The sequence below is a fragment of the Lepidochelys olivacea genome, assembly GCF_965140295.1.
Source record: "Lepidochelys olivacea isolate rLepOli2 genome assembly, chromosome: 4".
NCBI classification, from domain to species: Eukaryota; Metazoa; Chordata; order Testudines; family Cheloniidae; genus Lepidochelys; species Lepidochelys olivacea.
Window position 1 is genome coordinate 44,652,539 of NC_140414.1, and position 20,603 is coordinate 44,673,141.

General features: G+C 38.5%; 1 protein-coding gene across 1 annotated transcript in view; it reads right to left on the reverse strand.

Moving 5' to 3' along the window:
* Positions 1–20,603, reverse strand: part of PRSS12 (serine protease 12) — a 65,593-nt gene that overhangs the window by 37,062 nt on the left and 7,928 nt on the right. Inside the window, exons 2-5 of the mRNA XM_084626361.1 lie at positions 17,166–17,304; positions 13,554–13,732; positions 10,592–10,736; positions 14–192 (exon numbers count right to left, since the gene is read on the reverse strand). Coding sequence (XP_084482487.1) covers positions 14–192; positions 10,592–10,736; positions 13,554–13,732; positions 17,166–17,304 — 642 coding nt within the window. The remainder of the gene's footprint in view (positions 1–13; positions 193–10,591; positions 10,737–13,553; positions 13,733–17,165; positions 17,305–20,603) is intronic.

The window sequence follows — 20,603 nt, forward strand, 5'->3', positions numbered from 1 at the left end:
CTCAGTAGACTACCTGTAAGAGGTGTGCAGGAAACTCCTGCATCTTCTTTGTGGCCACAGTTGTGGTCTCGCCAGGAGCTCTTTGGACACTGTTCTATGGACAGCTCGTTCCCTGTACAACGTACTTCATCCAGCAGCACTGGTCCTGAGCCTTCTCCAAAGTAAGCCTGGCTCCATGCCTTGGCTACTCCCCTGTCCAAACATAATAAGGAAAGACTCAAGAATCACAAGCCATTAAAGAGAGTCTTTCACTTGGTGGTAGTGGCTGAAATGTTGAATACCCTCTGATCAGCATAATTAACAGCAGCAAATTTTCAAGTAGCAAGTTGGGATTCACAAAAATAGTTATCTGGCTGGTCCCTGAAAATCCATCCCACATTATGCCAGATGGGATTACTAAATCCTGGCTTCTGAGCCAACTGAGAGCATGTTGATTGTCTCCCCGCCTCCCTTCCCCAATTACTTTCATGCCTCACAATGTTTTGTATAAGGTTGTGATATTAGGTATCATCACTATATTCTATCATGTTTTATGCATGACATTTTCCTTCCCTATCCTTTTGAATCTTAGTGACATTCCTAGGAAATATCATCTCTATCCATTTCTATCAGCCATGCTGTCCAAATATTCATTTATTACACACTAGTGCTGTCAATCAATCGCAGTTAACCCACGTGATTAACTCAAAAAATTAATCATGATTCATCGCCGTTTTAATCGCACCGTTAAACAATAGAATCCCAATTGAAATTTATTAAATATTTTTGGATGTATATCTACATTTTCAAATATATTGACTTCAATTACAACACAGAATACAAAGTATACAGTGCTCACTTGATATTATTTTTATTACAAATATTTGCACTGTAAAAATGATAACCAAAAGAAATAGTATTTTTCAGTTCACCTCATACAAGTACCATAATGCAATCTCTTTATCGTGAAAGTGCAATTTACAAATGTAGATTTTTTTTGGTTACATAACTGCACTCAAAAACAAAACAATGTAAAACTTCAGAGCCTACAAGTCCACTCAGTCCTACTTCTTGTTCAGCCAATCGCCAAGAAAAAAAAGTTTGTTTACGGGAGATAATGCTGCCTGCTTCTTATTTACAATGTCACCTGAAAGTGAGAATGAGCGTTCACATTGCACTTTTGTAACCAGCATTGCAAAGTATTTACGTGCCAGATATGCTCAATATTTGTATGCCCCTTTCTGCTTCGGCCACCATGCCAGAGGACATGCTTCCATGCTGATAATGCGTTAATTAAATTTGTGATTGAACTCATTGGGGGAGAATTGTATGTCCCCTGCTGTTTTACCCGCATTCTGCCATATATTTCATGTTATAGCAGTCTTGGATGATGACTCAGCACACGTTCATTTTAAGAACACTTTCACTGCAGATCTGACAAAACGCAAGACGGTACCAATGTGAGATTTCTAAGGATAGATACAGTACTCGATCCAAGGTTTATGAATCTTAAGTGCCTTCCAAAATCTGAGAGGGACAAGATGTGGAGCATGCTTCCAGATGTCTTAAAAGAGCAACACTCTGATGCGGAAACTACAGAACCCAAATCACCAAAAAAAGAAAATCAACCTTCTGCTGGCAGCATCTGACTCAGATGATGAAAATGAACATGCATTGGACACATGTCCTCTGGAATGGTGGTTGAAGTATGAAGGGACATATGAATCTTTAGCGCCTGTTCTCACTTTCAGGTGACATTGTAAATAAGATGCGGGCAGCATTATCTCCTGCAAATTGTAACCAAACTTGTTTGTCTGAGCAATTGGCTGAACAAGAAGTAAGACTGCGTGGACTTGTAGGCTCTAAAGTTTTATATTGTTTTATTTTTGAATGCAGGTTTTTTTGTACATAATTCTACATTTGTAAGTTCAACGGTCATGATAAAGAGATTGCACTACAGCACTTGTAATAGGGATTGTTTTTTTACAGTGCAAATATTTTTACAGTGCAAATATTTGTAAAAAAATATAAATATAAAGTGAGCACTGTACATTTTGTATTCTGTGTTCTAATTGAAATCAATACATTTGAAAACATAGAAAACATCCAAAAATGGTATTCTATTATTGTTTAACCGCACAATTAATTGTGATTAGTTTTTTTAATCGCACAATTAATCGCGATTAATTTTTTTAATCGCTTGACAGCCCTGTTGCACACATATAACAATAATGCTATGTACTTCTATAGTGACTTTCACCTGATCTCAAAGCACATTAATTAAACCTAACCCACACCCTCCATAAAAACAATCCTGACATGAAGTACGTAAGCTTAATTATCCACATATTACAGACGAGGAAACTGTGGCACTGAGTGGTTAAGTGACTTGACAAGCTTACACAGCAAATCAGTGACAGAACTGAGAATGCAGTTTTCCTACCTCTAGTCCTGTACTACCAGAATTTAACTCCTTTTTCTACATAATGCTTCTTCAATGCAAAAAAACTACAGGAATTCAAAATGTGCTCTTATATTAAGCATCATAAAAGACATTCTGTACTTTAACACTCAGTGACCTATTAGCACTTTTCCATCTCTACTTGCCAGTATCCTATACAACCATATATTAATTTTAATTATCTTAATAGTTTGGTTTCTCTCTATACAATGGTACCTCTGTCCACACTTCCTTTCTAGTTTTAATGAGCAGTGCTTTTCCGATATTCTATTATTAGGGGAGTGGGTGGACCAGTGGATACTTCAGAGAAACTGCTGGCTTTTGGGTTTAAGTACCTAAAGGATTAGTTTAAATTAAAATAAATAGTTGTTTAACAATTTTTACTATTTATTTATTTGTGCATGGGGAAGTGTGCTACTTAACTAATTTGCTTTGAGGGAGTAAGCCATTGTTAGTAAAAAAAAACTTTGCTAACAAGCAACATCTTTTTAGAAGCAGGGAAGGTTCTGTGTGTTCTTAACTTGGACAGGCCTTGAAGATTTTGATCTTAGATTTAATTATTACAACCCCTAAATATCTTTAAAACAAATACTCAGATGCTTTACTGTGATTTTTCAATCTTTATGCACTTAAAATTCAGACAGTCTGACAGGGTAAGAGGTTTCCTTTTCCTTGATTTATCAATTTTAATTAATTATGGAATCACAGAAGTAGAGGGCTGGAAAGACCCTTGAGAGGTCACATAGTCCCTTATCCTCCCCTTCTCTCCCCCTCCGCATATTGAGGTAAGAGAGACAGGGGTGTGTGTGTGGTTGTAGGCGTGCGCATGCGTTCCAATCCATTTAATGCTTTGCTCATCCACCCAGTCATATATGTCACTGAGTGCACTGCAAGCAAAGACAATGTGCACATCTAGACTAGGAAAAATGGTCATGCTTTAAAATATGTTAGTAACTAACCAGCACCATTTTAAACATAACTTCGCACCTTTTATAGAGGATAGATAATGTTTCAAAACATGAAAACATTTGTTTGTGGTCAGCTCGTTAGCTGAGGGGCCAAGGCTTCTGGGAGTTGATCTTCTTGTCCTCTCCCCTCGATGAATACCTCCACTGATTCAGCTACCCCTGTGCGTCATTTTTGGTATCTTACAACCCTAAGAGTTTGTCTGTGCAAAAGTTGTACTGGTAGAGTTAAAGTGACACAACCCAGCAGTATAGATACTGTTATAAAAGTGTTTATACCATTATAGTTATTCCCATATGGGAAGGGAAATAAACTAAACAATAAGGCACCTTTATGCAATTATCACTGTATCCACATCTGGGGTTGTACTGATATAACTATTTTGATTTAAAAAAAAAATCATACACCTAACTGAAATAGTTGTGCTGATACAAAAACAGTGTGTGGGCCAGGCCTTCAATACCCAAAACTCAGGTAGTCCTGATCTCTACATAGAGTAAGGATAAAAATCCCTTTCACCTGCATGTGTAAGGATGGCTTAGAGTAAGGATGGATGGGGGGATCTAAGAAGTCCACTTTATTTTAATAATCTGATGCTAAATACTTTGCTAAAAATGTTCTTGTAGCCAAGTATTACATGACACTGCATATAATTCGTAAAATAAAAATAATAAATAAACATTTATTTATACCAATCTTCCAGTCCATACTGTAGCAAAACTTTTATCCATACTAAATTATTGTACAGCTTTATGTCTCTTCCTCCCAACAACATCCTCAGAGGGGTGCTCAGAACTTTTGAAAATTGGGATACTTATTTAGGCATCTTAGTAAGGATTTAGGAGCCTACTTTTAGGTACCCACTCTTTAAATCTAGGCCTTCCCCACCTAGTTTCTTGCAAGTGCCGCAACATCTTGCATTTGTCCCATTTTTTTCAGCATCCCTTGTTTCAACATTTCTCCACCTTCATTTTCTTTTCCCCCACCCTCAGTGTTGAGGGATCTCCCTTATCTTTCCTCATTCTGTAAATATTTTAATATCCCATCCTAAAGCTCATGCATCATAATGATCCTCCCTCTGACTGAAAGTTGGATGGAATTCCTTCTAGATACTATTTCTGTTAATTTGAATGGAGAAGTGAGTATTAGGCCTCCCTAGAGAAGCATCCCAGGACATTTTAGGAACCATTGAGATCTGGTCCTCCAGCAGCTAGAAGGGCTGAGGATGAGCAACAGACAATCAAGGTCCAACAGGCCAAAATAAAAGGAGCTACTTGCTGCAAGCAAAGCAGTTCCTGGCGGTAATTGGTGGAGTGAGTGTTCTTTCGGCTATAGCCAAAGGAACCAGGCTGGGCTATGGTCCTTTGCTGCCACAATGGGTGGCAGGAGTTCAGTAGTGACAATGCTGATTCAATTCTAGAGAAGGGATTAAGCCCCAGAAGAGTAACAAACCATTTATTTATAATTGGCTTGGAAGGGCAAGGAACTTCTTCTGATTGAGTTGTTGTACCCTGGTAGGGGTTTGGATAGTGTAACCTAGCTAGAGGGCTCAGCCACAGTAGATCTGCTGAGGTAGGCTGCAGGGCTTACTGGGTGCTGAAGAGAGTGGCAGCACCATGCTTGGATACTGGGGGGTGCTCACAGAGGCAACTGTAACCCACTATCTTGCTCTAATATCTTGCCCCCTGGGAAGTGGTACTCAAACCAAGTTGGGGAAATACTAATTAAACATGTACCTAACACGTTTCATTTTTCCAGACCTTTGCAAATAGTAATAACCTACCTCAGAGGGGTGAGGTGAGGATTAAAGTAATGTCCCCTTGCCACAGAAGGGGCAGAGAGCTCAATGGCCTACCCAAAGTCACAGAAAGAGTCAGTATCATACTCCAGATTAAAGAACTCAGGAATTTCTGGCTCCTAAGCAACAACTCAGAGCTCTTGACCACACTTCCCTAAGCTAGTACTTCTTTCTCTCACACATTTCTTGGGAAAGGCACTCATTTGAACCTGTGCTGTGTGTTATCACAAAAAGATGTCACTGAAATGTTATGAAGTGTAGCACAATTGCCAACTCTCATGACTCTACTGCAAGTCTCATGGTATCTTCTGTTTTTTTCTTAAAGCTCCAGCTCACGGAATAATGTAAATAATGAGACTCTCTGCTTTTTTCCTTTTTCTTTTTTTAAGAAATTCTCTAGCCCTATAGGTTGTGGTTGTAACTTGAAAATATTAAGCCTTTAGTCTTTGTTAAGATTCCTTCCCCACTCTGAACCCCACTCTGCATGAAAGACCCCCTAAGCTTATTCTTACCAGCTTAGGTTAAAAACTTCCTCAAGGTACAAACTTTGCCTTGTCCTTGAACCCTATGCTACCACCACCAAGCATGTTAAACAAAGAACAGGGAAAGAGCCCACTTGGAGACGTCTTCCCCCAAAATATCCCCCCAAGCCCTACACCCCCTTTCCTGGAGAAGGCTTGATAAAAATCCTCACCAATTTGTACAGGTGAACACAGACCCAAACCCTTGGATTTTAAGAAAAATGGAAAATCAATCAGGTTCTTAAAAGAAGACTTCTAATTAAAGAAAAGGTAAGAGAATCACCTTTGTAAAATCAGGATGGAAAATACCTTACAGGGTAATCAGATTCCAAACATAGAGAATCCCTCTAGGCAAAACCTTAAGTTACAAAAAGACACAAAAACAGGAATATACATCCTATCAGCACAGCTTATTTTACCAGTCATTAAACAAAAGGAAATCTAACACATTTCTAGCTAGATTACTTACTAACTTAACAGAGTTTCTGAGACTGCATTCCTGATCTGTTCCCGGCAAAAGCATCACACAGACAGACAGACCCTTTGTTCCCCCCCTTTACCCCCTCCAGATTTGAAAGTATCTTGTACCCTCATTGGTCATTTTGGGTCAGGTGCCAGCGAGGTTATCTTAGCTTCTTAACCCTTTACGGGTGAAAGGGTTCTGCCTCTGCCCAGGAGGGATTTTATAGCACTGTATACAGAAAGGTGGTTACCCCTCCCTTTATTTTTATAACAGTCTTCAAAATTGGAAACCAAATAAAGACAACCACATCTATTATTCTTAAAAATCTCATGATTGTAGGACCTGCTCTTGACTTTTCAATGCTTGGGGTTGGCAATACTTGTATTAGGTAGAGAAGTAGCCAGTTCAACCAAAGTATCCCTTGTAACCAGACCTGTTCTGTTTGTTAGACTTCATAAAGTGCTGTTTTAGTAAGTGATACAAATTTGGGTTAGGTACTATATTATTATGAATCTGTAGTATGTTCTATTGTGTGCTGTAAAGTGCAAAAATATACGAAGACCAATTTTTCAAGCCTAGGTGGCTAATCCATATTTAAACCATTAAATAATAGTTGCCCAATCTCAAAGATGCTGAGTGCCTTTACTTCCCATTGATTTTGAGGGGCTTTGTGGGTGCTCAGCACTTCTTGATATCAGGCTACATTTATATACATAGCTAAATATGGACTTAAGAACCTACTTTTAGGGCATTCGTTTTTGAAAATTTTGGCCTCTATATAGTACTTTTTCATGAGGTATATTACTTGTGCTCCCTGCATATTGGCAGACAATCCTTACCGCTGGTGTGAATGCACTATTTTGTATAACAGTAAGACTGGCCTCCTGGTAGACTTTTAGAGGGCATTATTTTAACACAACTGAAAGCTCACTACAGCATAAGCAGATCTTCTTCCAGGATCCAAATACAATGTTTTACTAGCAGTAGAGCTATGATGGGTCCCCCTTGAAAACTCAGATATTTGTAAACATCAATCTCTGAGCTAACTATCCCTATTCCACTATTTAGTGTATATCCAGTAAGGTGTGAATCTTTGGTACAACTCTTATTAGTATTAGAGAGCATCTTCCAGAGACAGTACTTCCAAGAATAATGTTAACATGGCAGGGTGGGGACAGTGGTGTGATACATTACAAAATCATGTAATAAGATTGTATGCATGGGAACCACTCCATATAGACAATTACATATATTTAATAAGATAGGAAACTCTGCAATTCCATTATCAAGAATCAAAAAATAGTTTCCTTACTTTGAAAATACACTCATCCAGAAGACTTCACAAAATGACAGGGTAAGAAAATTAGATTTGTGCTTGAATTCCCCTCCTGCCACCTTTACAATTTTAACATGATATAAAATCTCATCTCTTGACTTTCCGAGAAGCCTTGTTAACATCTTGCTTTCATCTCCCAGTCAACTTCACCAATATTAAAAGGTCTTCAACCTTTCTTTTAAAAAATTAAATTAGGAGTTAAATTTTAGATGATATTTCAATTTTAATGAACTGTCCTTGCTTTGCAATTGTAAAAGGTAGGCAAGATATAGAGGCCAGAAGGAGAGCAGCCCCAGACTCTCACAGGTCCTAACTGCTGGACTGGGATAATTGTGATAAATTATCTGACTTCAGTTTATGGGGTAACATTTCCATAGCATGCTAATCACACATGTAATAAAAAAGCCTTTTCCAGTATCTCCTGGTTCTTGTAGGTCTCATTACACTGCAGATGGAGACTACGGCATGCAAGAGAGAGAAATTTACTATCTGCTAAGAGGCCTTCAGAAATCAGGGAGATAATGTTTCAACTCCTGACTGTGAAAACAAAGTCTATTATACTCTAATGAGACTCTAGATTTCCAACGTGGTAGAGACCACAAATCCCAGTGACATAACAAATTGGTGTTTATCAAAAAGTATATGGGGAAACCAAATCATGAAATAAATGAGCAGTAGTTTCTGCTTATCACCAGAAGATTAATATTCTGAGGTTTTATATTCTAATAATGCTAAAAAGCAAAAATGAAAGAGCATGGGACACTATTGTGGAGAGGGTTATTTTACACTTTGTAGCACATTTCCATTTGGATTAGCTGTAGGCAAATGTGGATGGTTTGCCCTGATTTGTAACTGTTGTGCCTGCCCCTGTTGGTAAAATTTCAGTCCAGGGATAATGAGCACACCTGCCAAGACATCGTGCTTCTTTGGGTATATCTATGCTATCTCTGGGAGTGTGCTTCCCAGCTTGGGTAAACAGTCAACATGTTAGCTCTTCTCAAAATAGCAATGCAGCTCAGGCTAGCTGCCTGAATACATACTTGGGGATCCAGGCAGGTTTGGTCTCAGGCAGCTAGTCTGAGCTGCTGCCCATGCTCTCCTTGGCTTATCCTGCTATTTTTAGTGCAGTAGCTTGAGCAGAGCTAGCATCAGTCTGTCTCCCCAAGCTCGGGGAACACTCCCCTAGATGTAGCCTTTGAGATCATATAAAACTGTAGACTTTTTTTCAAAAAGTCTAAGCACCATCCAAACACATGTGAGCCTATTAATCCACTTTTACTCAGAAAACAAAAGGAAATCAGGTCCATCTCAGAAATAAAATCTATAGAAATTAACCAAAAGCTTGGGTTTTGTAATCCTAATGTAATCCTGCCAGACACAATAATGATACTGCAAGTAGCCCTTTCCAATGACACTCTATATTAAATGCAATTCACTAGCTTTTCCAACTTACTGATAATAGCCCAGTAACATTTGAGCATCGTAGAAAAAGCTCATGAGGAAATGAATAATTCTCTATTCAGAGCACAACTTGAATGGTATGCTCTAAGTAAGGCCTGGGGCCACAAACTGAATGAGCAGGATACCCATTCAATGAGCACTATCCATTCTGTCCATTGAATCAGATAGGGGTCCTGTGGGAAAAAATAGTGTGATCGAGTAATTGAAGACTGTATCCTAATCCACATGCACAATTAGGTTAAATCAAAGTTACACAGGCAACCTAAATTTTGATATTTCCTAATTTTTGAGTGCTTCACTTTGCCACCTTAATTTTCTTTAATGTAGCTTTAGTATGTAATTTCCCAAGTTTAAAAAAAATCATTTTTTTTAAAAATGTGGAACTTATTGATTCTCAGATGACTGATCAGCAGGGTTAGACCTCTTAGATCCACCACCCAGACTTCTGCCACTTGAGCTAAGTAACTGATAGCAGTAGTAGGTTGTCATTCTCTATGTGGGCCAGCCACTAGAGGGAGATGACACACATATTTTACTTACAGGTTTCTTAGGTATTTGCTGACAGGAGACTTAGAAATCCTGGGTTCTATTCCAGGTTTCTGGAGCCACTGTGTTCTAGTGACCACTGACCTATGCCTCTGGCCCCTGCAATCTGTGTTCCAGTCCCAGTTTCCCTCCAGCACTGCTCTCCTCAGCTCCTCATTCTAGCCTGTTTAATCACCATTCCCCCATGGTTCCACATCCCAGTCTTTCCCCACCCTTCTGTTTTGTCCCAGTCCACCACCACCATCCCTCCAGTTTCTTATCTCAATCCCTCCACCCTGTTTTCCCCCAGGTTGAGCTCCTCATCCCTTTGCATTCTAATCAGGTAGCTTTCTCCCTCTCTTCCTCACTGCTTGGATCAGCAGGCAGAAGACCGTCTCACTGCTCTCAGTTCATGTGCCCAGAGCCACAGTCATTCCTGACTGCCAGAAGGAACAACTGCAGAAAAGGTACTGCTCACCCTCTGCATCCATGGGATGGATAATTCTCAATGAAGACAGCATATTCAGAGAATTTAGTTGCCAAATGTTAACAAATCTCTAGCAAACGTGCAAATGGACACATTCCAGAGGCTCATAACTTGGCCAAATTTGGACAGATTTTCACAGGGATAGCAAAAGTCAGGGCAGCACCCATGCCAAAATTCAAGTTCCTGCTCCAAAGTAAAGAGGTGCTAGGCCTTTAATTAAATGGTTGTACAATTTTATTTTATTTTTTTAACATGAGCAAAACATTTTTTCTTAACCTCATGACTGGAAATGACTGAAGGGTTTTTGATGAAGTTTTCTGAAAAAAAATCTTCACCCCGAAACAGCCCCCCATTGTGGAAAACTTCAGCTCAAACTGCTAAAGTTTGGTTAAGTTATAAGCAACTGAAAACAGGGTATTATGATGGAAAGCGTCAGGCCTCTTTAACTACAGACATTGATAAATGTGCCATCTGTAATTTTAGTGGTTTCAAAGTGTAATTGCAATTTTTAAATGTTCTCCTTTTGAAAGCATTGTGTACTGTTTGTTAGCTTTCTTTCTTTGTTAGAAGTAAAATGTATTTAGAAAAACTAACCCAAGGCCAAGCTGCCTACAGACAACTTCAGCATCTGCATCATCCCACTGGTCATCACAGACAGTTCCCCATTGGCCAGTGTGGTAGACTTCCACTCTTCCTTCATGAGCATTGCTCCCGCCAGCCAGACGGATTGGAATAAAGGCTACAGTTAAACACAAAACAGAGGAAAAGGTCATTTATTTCCCAAAATGTTACTCAAAGCTATACACAAATGGAGAGCACTCAGCTTCACCTGGCTTTTTATGCAACTTCTTAACTAGATGAAAATCCTGAAATTGAACTAGTTAGAAAAGCTTTTAAGATCACCATCTGCAAACGCTTAGGCAGGTGAATAATATTACGCTGATGAGTAGCCCCATAGAACTCACCCACACAAAGTTATGCAAGTGCCTAAGTGCTTGCTGAATTTTAGGGCTATAGCGACAAATACTGCCCTCAGTGAAGCGGGTGGGGCGGTGGAACTGCGTGTATGTAAGGCAGCATTTACTCCACAGAGTCTTGATCACATAGGGTGAAATCCTGGCTCCCCTAAAGTCAATGGTAAAATGCCCACTGATATGCAGTGAAGCCAGGATTTCACCCAGAATGTCTTCTGGCACTGATCCCAGTCTTTACCATAGTCAGTCTATCAAAAGTTACTCTATCTGGATTACTTTAACTGAGGAGGGTTTTTCCCCCTAAACATTCTCTGCAGTGAGTCTTCCTTGTTGCTCAAATTGGGGACACAAGGTTCCCTCCTGCTGTGACTCCTGTACAGTTTTCCTTTCAACAGCTAAATATCTGAGCATGAAACTAAGGTGATGGAAATGACACAAAGTTATATAATGCACTTAAACTATTTTGATGTAACTTTTTAGAAGATTATATCAGTATCCAATGTCTGGATGACTAAAGTGTGACTCAGTTCAGTTTACACTCTCCAGCAAATTAATTTTACCCCGTTATCTTTCATTTATTTGCCTGCTGAAAGTGAGCATTTTGGAATTTCTGAAGATGCCTCTGAACATTTCACCGGCCATGAAAGCTGATGATTTTTCTGATGAAGCTTACGTAGAAAGGCTAGTGGTGGCAAGAATCTGAAAAAAACACAAGCAACTTCAAATAACTTTACCTAAGTAACTTCCACTACCCTAAACTATGAATGATAAATCAATCTTCTAGCATTCTTAAAACAGACAAAGCTATTTTATTCCACTATGCCTAAATGAGCCCTCTAAGCAAAACAAAGAGGCTTTCTGTTGAAATGTCAACTTCCTTTCAATGGAAGGGGAAACTTGGTGAACTAGGTGGTGTGACTTTCAAAATGCGTATTTTTAATTTCTTCATGTATTATCGAACTCAGAAAATTGAAAGCTTACCTGCCCTAGGAATTAATATGTAAGAAACTTCACTCTCAATTGCACTAGCTTTAAACTTCACAACAAATGATTCAATGCAACACTGACATCAATGGAATTATATCTGCATCAGGAATGCTGAATGACGGCCAAAGTGTGAATATTTGCCAAAAACAGTGGGATTGTCAATACACTCTAATGACTTTTCTAAATCTAAATGCATACATAAAACATCAGTAGTTTAATGCACCTCCATAGTGTGTGTGTGTGGGGGGGGAGAGACTGAAGAATCTACAAAACTTAAACTGTAGCTACTTGTATAGTCTTTCTTTTCTGTTTTGTGCAAATAATAAGGGTCAAATGTTTGAATTGTGGCTGACCTATTTGTGCTAGCAACTCTTGCTAATGCATTCATGTCACATGGACACTCATGTACCTGACTTGCAGGCACAGTCAAGTACTTAAATATTCAAGAGTCCTAAATTATATCTACAGTTATTTGAGGCCACAGTTATGCAGATAAAAAAAAAGAAGGCCTAATGAAAGCAAGGCTGAAAATTTGACCTTAAGTGTGGCTGAAGACAATTGCTTAAATGCCAGATATAACCTACCTCTTATGGAAATTATTTCTCCTCAAATATATAACTGTTCACTTAACTTGGTGGAGTTAAGATTAAGCGAAAAAATTTAAATTGTTTAAGTAATACATCTATTTAAAAATATTTTTTTTAAAATAAGAGGCACATACTACCTACAGATCCCAAACATATACACTCTGATAGCAAAAGTGAAGAACTCTGTTTATGTAGAATGTACACTAGGAGTTAAATCTTGATCCTATTGAACTCAATGGCAAAATTCCCATTTGGCCTTCAGTATAACATCGTTTCCCTTACTTCAGTGGTCCAGTTTGTTTCCTAAATTAACTGGAATACTGCCTCCATTTCCTGTACAACTGTGAAGGTAAGTATGACGAAAACAACTTGATCACTTACTCTTTGAACATTTTAAAATATCAAAATAGCCTCCATAGGAACTTGGGCAAAAATGTGTCCTTCCCTGCATGGGCCATAAGGTAGAAATGGGGAAGAGAGGGTACAAAGCCTTACATTTCCTTGTAAACCTGTGCAGTAGCCACCTACAATCACAGCTCTAATCTAGTGCCAGTGGTGTTAATTCCTCAAAGAGAGTAAGGTGAGGATGGAATCATGGCCCCCCCAACACCCATCAAAGAGCCCAGGGGAGCTGCTGCATGTGGAAGCAGAGAGCACACTGCACCCTTTCCAAGAGTGACAAACTCACTCCAGCATCTGCAGCTGCCCTAGACCCCCTGCCCCTCTGCTTTGGAGGAATTCTGGCTAGTTCAAACAGAATTCCCTCTGGGATCCTCATTGCTGCACAACTGACCCTTCCTCACAGCCTGTGTTTTAAAGCAAAAATTAGCTATTTGCTGCTCTCACAATGCGGAAGGACTTTTAAAAAGTGAATGATATTATGTTACATTTTATTTTAGATCTTTTCTTGGAAGAGGAAATTAAACTAGGATTGTTTATTAATGTAATCGTGTACATTATGACACTTCAAATAAGGCAAAAAGTTAATCAAAAATTATATACTTTTACCATGGGAAAAGCTACACATGACAGCAGCTGCCATTTTTTGAGGACATGTTCCACCCTGCCAGATGTCTTTTTCACACAGCAGTATATTTTCTTCATCACCATGGCAACGTACATCACTCCAATAAACAGGGATAAGGCCCAGTCCAGAAAATGGCGTATGCTTTGCTGTACCTCTTTTGCTGTAGAAGAAAAGATCAGTATTGGATATTAGGGAAAAGAGTTGCAAAATATTTGTTTGAGATGCCTGCTCAAAAATACATGGGGGGCCAAATCCTGGGGTTCAGGAAAAGGGTTTTGCTCAGCAAGAAAAAGTTGCAGGGCAGAATCCTTGTCTGCAGTCAGTCAGGATGTTCATGCATTTGCGCCCTCACCACTAATACAGGATCTGAAAAGGAACACCAAATGTAGCCTGTTTTTTCCCCACTCCAGTATAAGATGAATTGGTATAGTGGAGCCAAACCTGCACATGGACCAATTGGGTCTGCATAACCTCTGACTCAATCACATTCCCCTCTTCTGTATGCTGAGTGGCAGAGACCAACCACAGAGATCTCTTCCACAGGCCACAAAAGGGCAACTTCCCTACATGAGACCTCCAGTGCTCTTGTTCCACTATACAGCTAACACAGTTTTTAAGGGTATGTCTACACGGCAGCTGGGAACAACCCTTCCAGCCTGGATAGACAGACTTGCACTAGCTCAGCTTGAGTTAATATTCTAAAACTAGCAGGGTGGACATTGAGGCTTGGGGTAGCCTCCTGAGCTCAGGCTCGCTCCCAGCTGCAGTGCAGACATACCCAAAGCCACTTTTGTCCTTTATGTGCCTACACAGGGTGCCCCGGATTTGTCCCATAATTAAATGAACTTTGCAAACAAGAAAAAAGCAGACCGTGTAAGGTCAGAGGACCAAATGTGTAGAGGTGCTGGGCACTTGAGGAATGCCCACAATTTTACCTCTTAGCATTTGGCCCAAAGTTTGTGCCATGACAACAAAAGCATACATTGTTTACCACTCCTGTTTGCACGGATTCTTCTTTTTAGTTATCCTTGTTTAAATGGTTCTGTCATTTACACCATCACTAAACTTTCCTTGCTGATAAGGATCCTATACAACCAAAATACTTGAAGTGCTGAAGGTAGGAATAAGTTAAAATGAAAACAGGATAAAGAAATATTGCACGTAGGCAGCTAAAACCATAAGCAAAATCACAGCCTCCAGATGGGCTGAACTTTTATCTCCTCTAATCTGCATATTTTTATAAATTGGCTTGGTGTACGCAGATTAACATTAAGACATTCCAAAACAGCTTAGATTCAGTTCTGACTGGCACTCTTAAGAGTGGAATAATCACCAGAAACGTCAGAGTGCAAATATTTCACACTAACACCTAGAGCCTGTAGCAAACAAAAGGACATTTGATGTATAGCTGAAACAATGTCAGAAAGGCAAAAAGCCACCATATTTTGTGAGTTACTATGAAACTGTAAACTGAATGGGATGCTGAGATGATTCAAGTAATTTGATTGGCTAATGCCAGGACATTGATTCTCTAGCAGCTTAAATTGCATTATTCTTGACAAAAAGTCCATACACTTATAAGCATTTCTCACCACGACACCCCTCCCCCATTTTCATCTTATAATAATTACATCATCTATATAGGCACTTCCTAGATATAAATGACTGGCTACGGTTAGTGGCGCTCAGTTCAATTCTTCCTAGCTGTGTAATTTATCCCCAGAAAATATCCTGAAAGTTATTATTTAATTAATCAAACCACTAGGGAATATTTATGGCAATCTACTGAGTCTGATCTGATAGTTACACCTGCCTGTCAGATCCCGTAATTTAGACAGTCATTCTCCTGTCTCTGTCAGAGATAACTTTACAGGTAGTGAAAGTTAAATATACACATGCCCTCCCCCGCAAATAAATTTGGAGTATTGACAAAACATTTTGTTTTCTATTTCTATTTCCTGCAGGCATCTGGTAGAATAGATATTTCTGTATTTGTCTATTCAGAAATTAACTGCTGCTTGCCAGGCCCAGAAAGTCCTGGGGACAACAGGAGTGCTGAAGTATTAGCCTAATTCAGGGCTTCTCAACCTGTGCAACATGACTAGAATTCTGTAAACTTTCTCCATGAAAACTTGAAACCATGCAAAACTTGCTTGCTTACAGCTTTCATTACAAATCTGATGTTCAGAGAAAGTCTCTCAAAAGATTTGCTGTGTCAACATTTAAATTAACCTTAGGATAGGGGATGCAGACACACACAGAACAGCTAGTCACGTGAAGCCCTATGTAGCAATAATACCAAGTTTCACCAAAAACTAATTATGACTCCCTGTAAAGCTTTTGTTGGAATGGGTGTCGGGGATTACTGTTAAGGTGACAGACCACGTTTCCCTGGAAACTGGCAATATCCCAGATTTAGAGCCTGTTTAGGAAACCTTGCCGGTTTTACAAAAAATTGCTCTGCCCAATGCTGGCTTCACTTACATTGGTGTAGCTCCACTGACTTCAGTGGCACTTCTCCTGATTTACCTCATGTACAATGAGGTCAAAATCAGGCCCCGTATTTATTCCTCTGAGCCTAGAGACCTGAAGTACCTACTGACCAGATGAGCATGTTAAATTCGCAGGGTTGTTGTTAGTATGTATGCATCAAGGGTCTCCCCACATCTTAACAACATCCCTCAGACTTTCCAATGAGCTTCCTCCTTCAGACAAGTCCTCAAGACATCCCTTCTTTGCATGTGAGAATCAGCTCTACAGCATGGTAGGGAAGAAGAGAAGGGGGTTGCTTGACACTCTTCACTCGCTATCCCATGCACTGCTCCCCAGTTCCCATGGAAACAGTCCTTGCATGTCCTAACCTTTCATGATCAGTTTCCCAGTTTTCAGTGTGAAAACCTGGTTACCATCTTTGCCTCTTATTCTCTTCAGATGCCAGAAGCAGCCTAAAAACCATGTGTTGATTCTCATAGCAACTCCTTTGAATCAGTACAAGAATTGGGGGTAAGGATTCTGGGGAGAACCAGCTTTAATATATAAGACAGAACTGGTAAACACCTCAGGCAGCAAATATTAGTGGTTGCAACATGCTTGCTACCTAGTTATTGTGTAACTGTGGACTGCTGGGTAGAGGGCACTTTTTAAACTTGCCTCAGGCAGCAAATGCTTGGCGCATCGGAGGAGTAACAGTTGTGAGTGTTTGAAAGTTGGGTCATGGGAGAAAAGATATTAAGACTTAGGCCTAATGTTATTTTGTGGCATTGCTTCACAAATATGTTAATAGCATTGGACACATAGTTATGGATTCAGCTGCAAAGTCTGTAACACAATACCCATTTCTTTGAAGAAGTCATATAAAGGTTTTATGTACACATTCCCAACTCTCTTACTAATACCTTTGCTAAGTGGAAGTACCACTTTCTCTGTCATTTAGAGACTATCAATTGAGAATGAAGCTATCACCTAAGAGCAACACTTTTTTTCCCAGAATAATATCCCATTCATAATGGATTTTAAAAATATCTACCAAACACAGAGCTCTTAAAGATGACATTCAAATAAGCTAGTAAATTTGATCTGGGACTAAAACTTACCCAAGCTCAAGCTGCCGACATATGACTGATGCATCATTATTGTCCCAATGACTGCTGCAGATTGTTCCCCAAATTCCATTCAAATAAACTTCAACTGTGCCTTCAAACTCATTCTTGCCACCTCGAAGTCGCACTGACCCTAGATAAGAGAATTTTAAATTATTTAAATAAGATGTTTGTTGTCCATGACTGAGTTAACTTGTGCCATTTGAAGGACATGCAGTCTCAGTTCCACTTTGCTATAAATATTTTCATGTATTTGCTTCAAGTTCATTAAAGAGGTTGCTTCTAATTAGCACTAATAATTTCTTTCTGTTGACTCAAAAGGAGGTAACCCATTCCATACAACAATTTAATGAGGAAACATCTTGATTCTAACATTGCAGCCAAAATATCAAAGATGTGGGGAGAGAGAGAGAGAGTATATGTACATATCAATATAAATATGATAGTCTATACATGAATTTTGTCAACATAATTGGCAATGTTATAAAAAAGGAAACAAAATATTGTACATAAGTGGTATATTTTTATCTTCCATCTGATTTAAAGGAATTATAAAACAATCACATGGATTGCATAGCTTCTGTACTGACCCACATAATATTATACATTTCATGGATGCCAGCAGTTTATTTCAGGCCAAAGAATGCATTTGTTCTTACTTGCCATCAAACGCTTGATATAGTTCTTACAAATTCATTATAGGCCTCTATCAAACTTCCAAATAAAACAACCTAAAAACATCATCATAACACACATTCTTTTCCAGTCCTTGTGTGTATATCATCAAAATACAGGTTGAGAGCGCAGAACACAAAATCAAGAAATTGAATAGTATTATATGAGATACCACAGAATTCTCTTTCCAGCAGCGTAAAAAGTCCCTATAGCAACATGCAATTCAAGCACCAACAGCAGAAGTGTGAAACAGTCACAGTCATATTTGTTATGCTACAAAGGGTGAGCAAACAATGAATGGTCCATAGAAATGTTACTAATTTGACAAGAGGGTAATATATTGCAGTTGTTATCAAAAAACGTGGATGGGTATTGCATGAAATATCAAGTGATCCACATGCCTATGCTCTGTTATATTTAATAGCAAAGCATAGACCCTCTTCAACTCAGATTTTTTTTCCCCTTGCTTAAAAAATGACATTCTATTTATTATAATGGCTAGGTTAAATTTTTGTTCCTTCCCCACAAATTTCACTGCTAGTCTGTTCTGTTTTTAATTCAGTTCTCCAGGGTTATAAAACCCTGAAGGTGAACCATTCCCAAGTAATTCAAGTCCATTAACCTCAGACTCGATGTGTGTATTTTTTTGCCCATGACTTATTTTCACAGAATGTTATACAGTAATATACAAGTACCGCTTATTAAATCAAATTTTATAAGGTGATCCTTTTATACAAAATACATGATTTTGTAAAAGTTTAATTATAACAATACTATATAAAATCACTGAAAGAACAGAATTTGGAAGATTCTACTATATATCTGGATGAATCAATATTTTACTCCATTTATAGCCTTCCCCTTCACACACAGACATAGCCAGATACACATACTGGAATTTTATCTCCTATATCTGTTCTTTCCAAAACCCTTCTGGATAGACTATTATTTTAATCACAAGACAGCAATATTTAGAACAAAGTGATTCCTGACATACCAAAAAGGGGGCTTTAATAGTTGTCTGTCTCTTAAAAAATAAAAGGGTTATTTTTGTACAATGATCTTTTTCCTTTCACAATCCTGTGGGACTCCCATGGTAAGCAGTAAGAGTGCTTCGTGCATAAATATTGCAAGACCTTTCTGTTATCTGGATAAGTAAACACTTGAAGAGTAAAATTCTCCTTTCAGAGCCACAAGACAGATCTTGACTTCAATTCTGCTCTTTCTGCATCCACAGAATTCCCACTGGCAACACTGAGACTACTCATAAACAGAGTGTAGACTAAAGTAGTCAAGATTAACTCTGCACACTGGAGAATTTTGCCCTAACACCTGAAGTCCTTTGCTTGTCTAACACTGCATAAAACAAGAGCGAGGATTGGTCCCTCACTTTATTCACCATTTTATTTCATAAATTCTCCACATTTTACAAGTCCTCTACAAAAGTTTTATTTACAGGATGTCTGTTTGCACAATATCTGACAAAAGTAAAGTGATACAGTACCGTATTTACTTCATATGTTATTCATGCACTCTAAAGTATGTGTGAGTATATATCATGTGACTCATGTCATAATTATGTAGTGGATAAAACCAGTTTGCAAATGAACTAAAACACCTTCCCCCAAAGTTTACTTAACATGTTGCAGTATTCTGGAACACTGGCAACTGCTACTCTGAATTTGACTCACTGGATTCATATAGTTTTAAAATACACAAATGACAAAATGTGATATGTAATTTCTATATGAAGGAATAGAACTAACTTTAAATAAACACATCAATCTTTTAAACATTTTTTTGGTCCAGCTCTTTTTTCTATACATAAAACTCTTGATTTTGTAATAGGCCTAGTCTCTGAATATGAGATATATGATGTACCACTGTGGAACAAGGAATTACATTTATCAACACTAGTATATGTTCATAACGTATTGCTAATTAGCTATTCATTACTATACCCTTATAGAGAATAAATGGTCCATGATATATTTTCCTGAGTGTACGTGATTCTGTGCATGCATTTAGGGCCATAGTCAGGTTCTGTTAAGTCAACAGGAAAACATCTGTTTACTTTAATGAGAGCAGGATCAGACTCTTAGTTACAAGAAAACAATTTAAAAGACCATCACCTTAAGAGTCATATATTGTAAACCTAAACCCCCAAAAACTGTTACTAATAGTACCTTAAAAGAAAAATTTAAATTTAAAAGTCCCATTTACCTTTCTCTATTCTGTTTTTTCAATTTTCATCTTGAAAATGAAAATAAGTCAATTTCACTTTTACAGACAGTTTCACTGTCTGCACAGTGTTGCTGTGCTTGGGTCTGAAAGCAACAGGGGAATGTACGTTTGTTTGCTTAAAACCCTAAGATTCCACTGGAACCTTGAACAATTGTGGAAACACTTCCATTGGTTTTAGGTTTTATAAAAGCTTGGTTTTTACAAAATGTAAACTTTCGCCCAAATTTGTGGAAATAGTTAAAGAGATAATGTTATGATCCAGTCTTGCTATCATAAATTCAAGTAAAAATCACTGTTTTTTTTCCTGAGAATAAATGGCAGGATTGGGCCTTTTTAGAAATAAATTTCATAAATCCTGCATGAGCTCCCATGTCTGGTCACATCCCTTACCTCCTGAAAACATATGGGAAGAAATGAGAATGTCATGAGGTGCTAGTCAAGATATGTATGAAGGGGTTACAACTTTCCTGCTTCTTCAGCATGCACAGAAGTGGAGAACCAATAGGAAGAAAC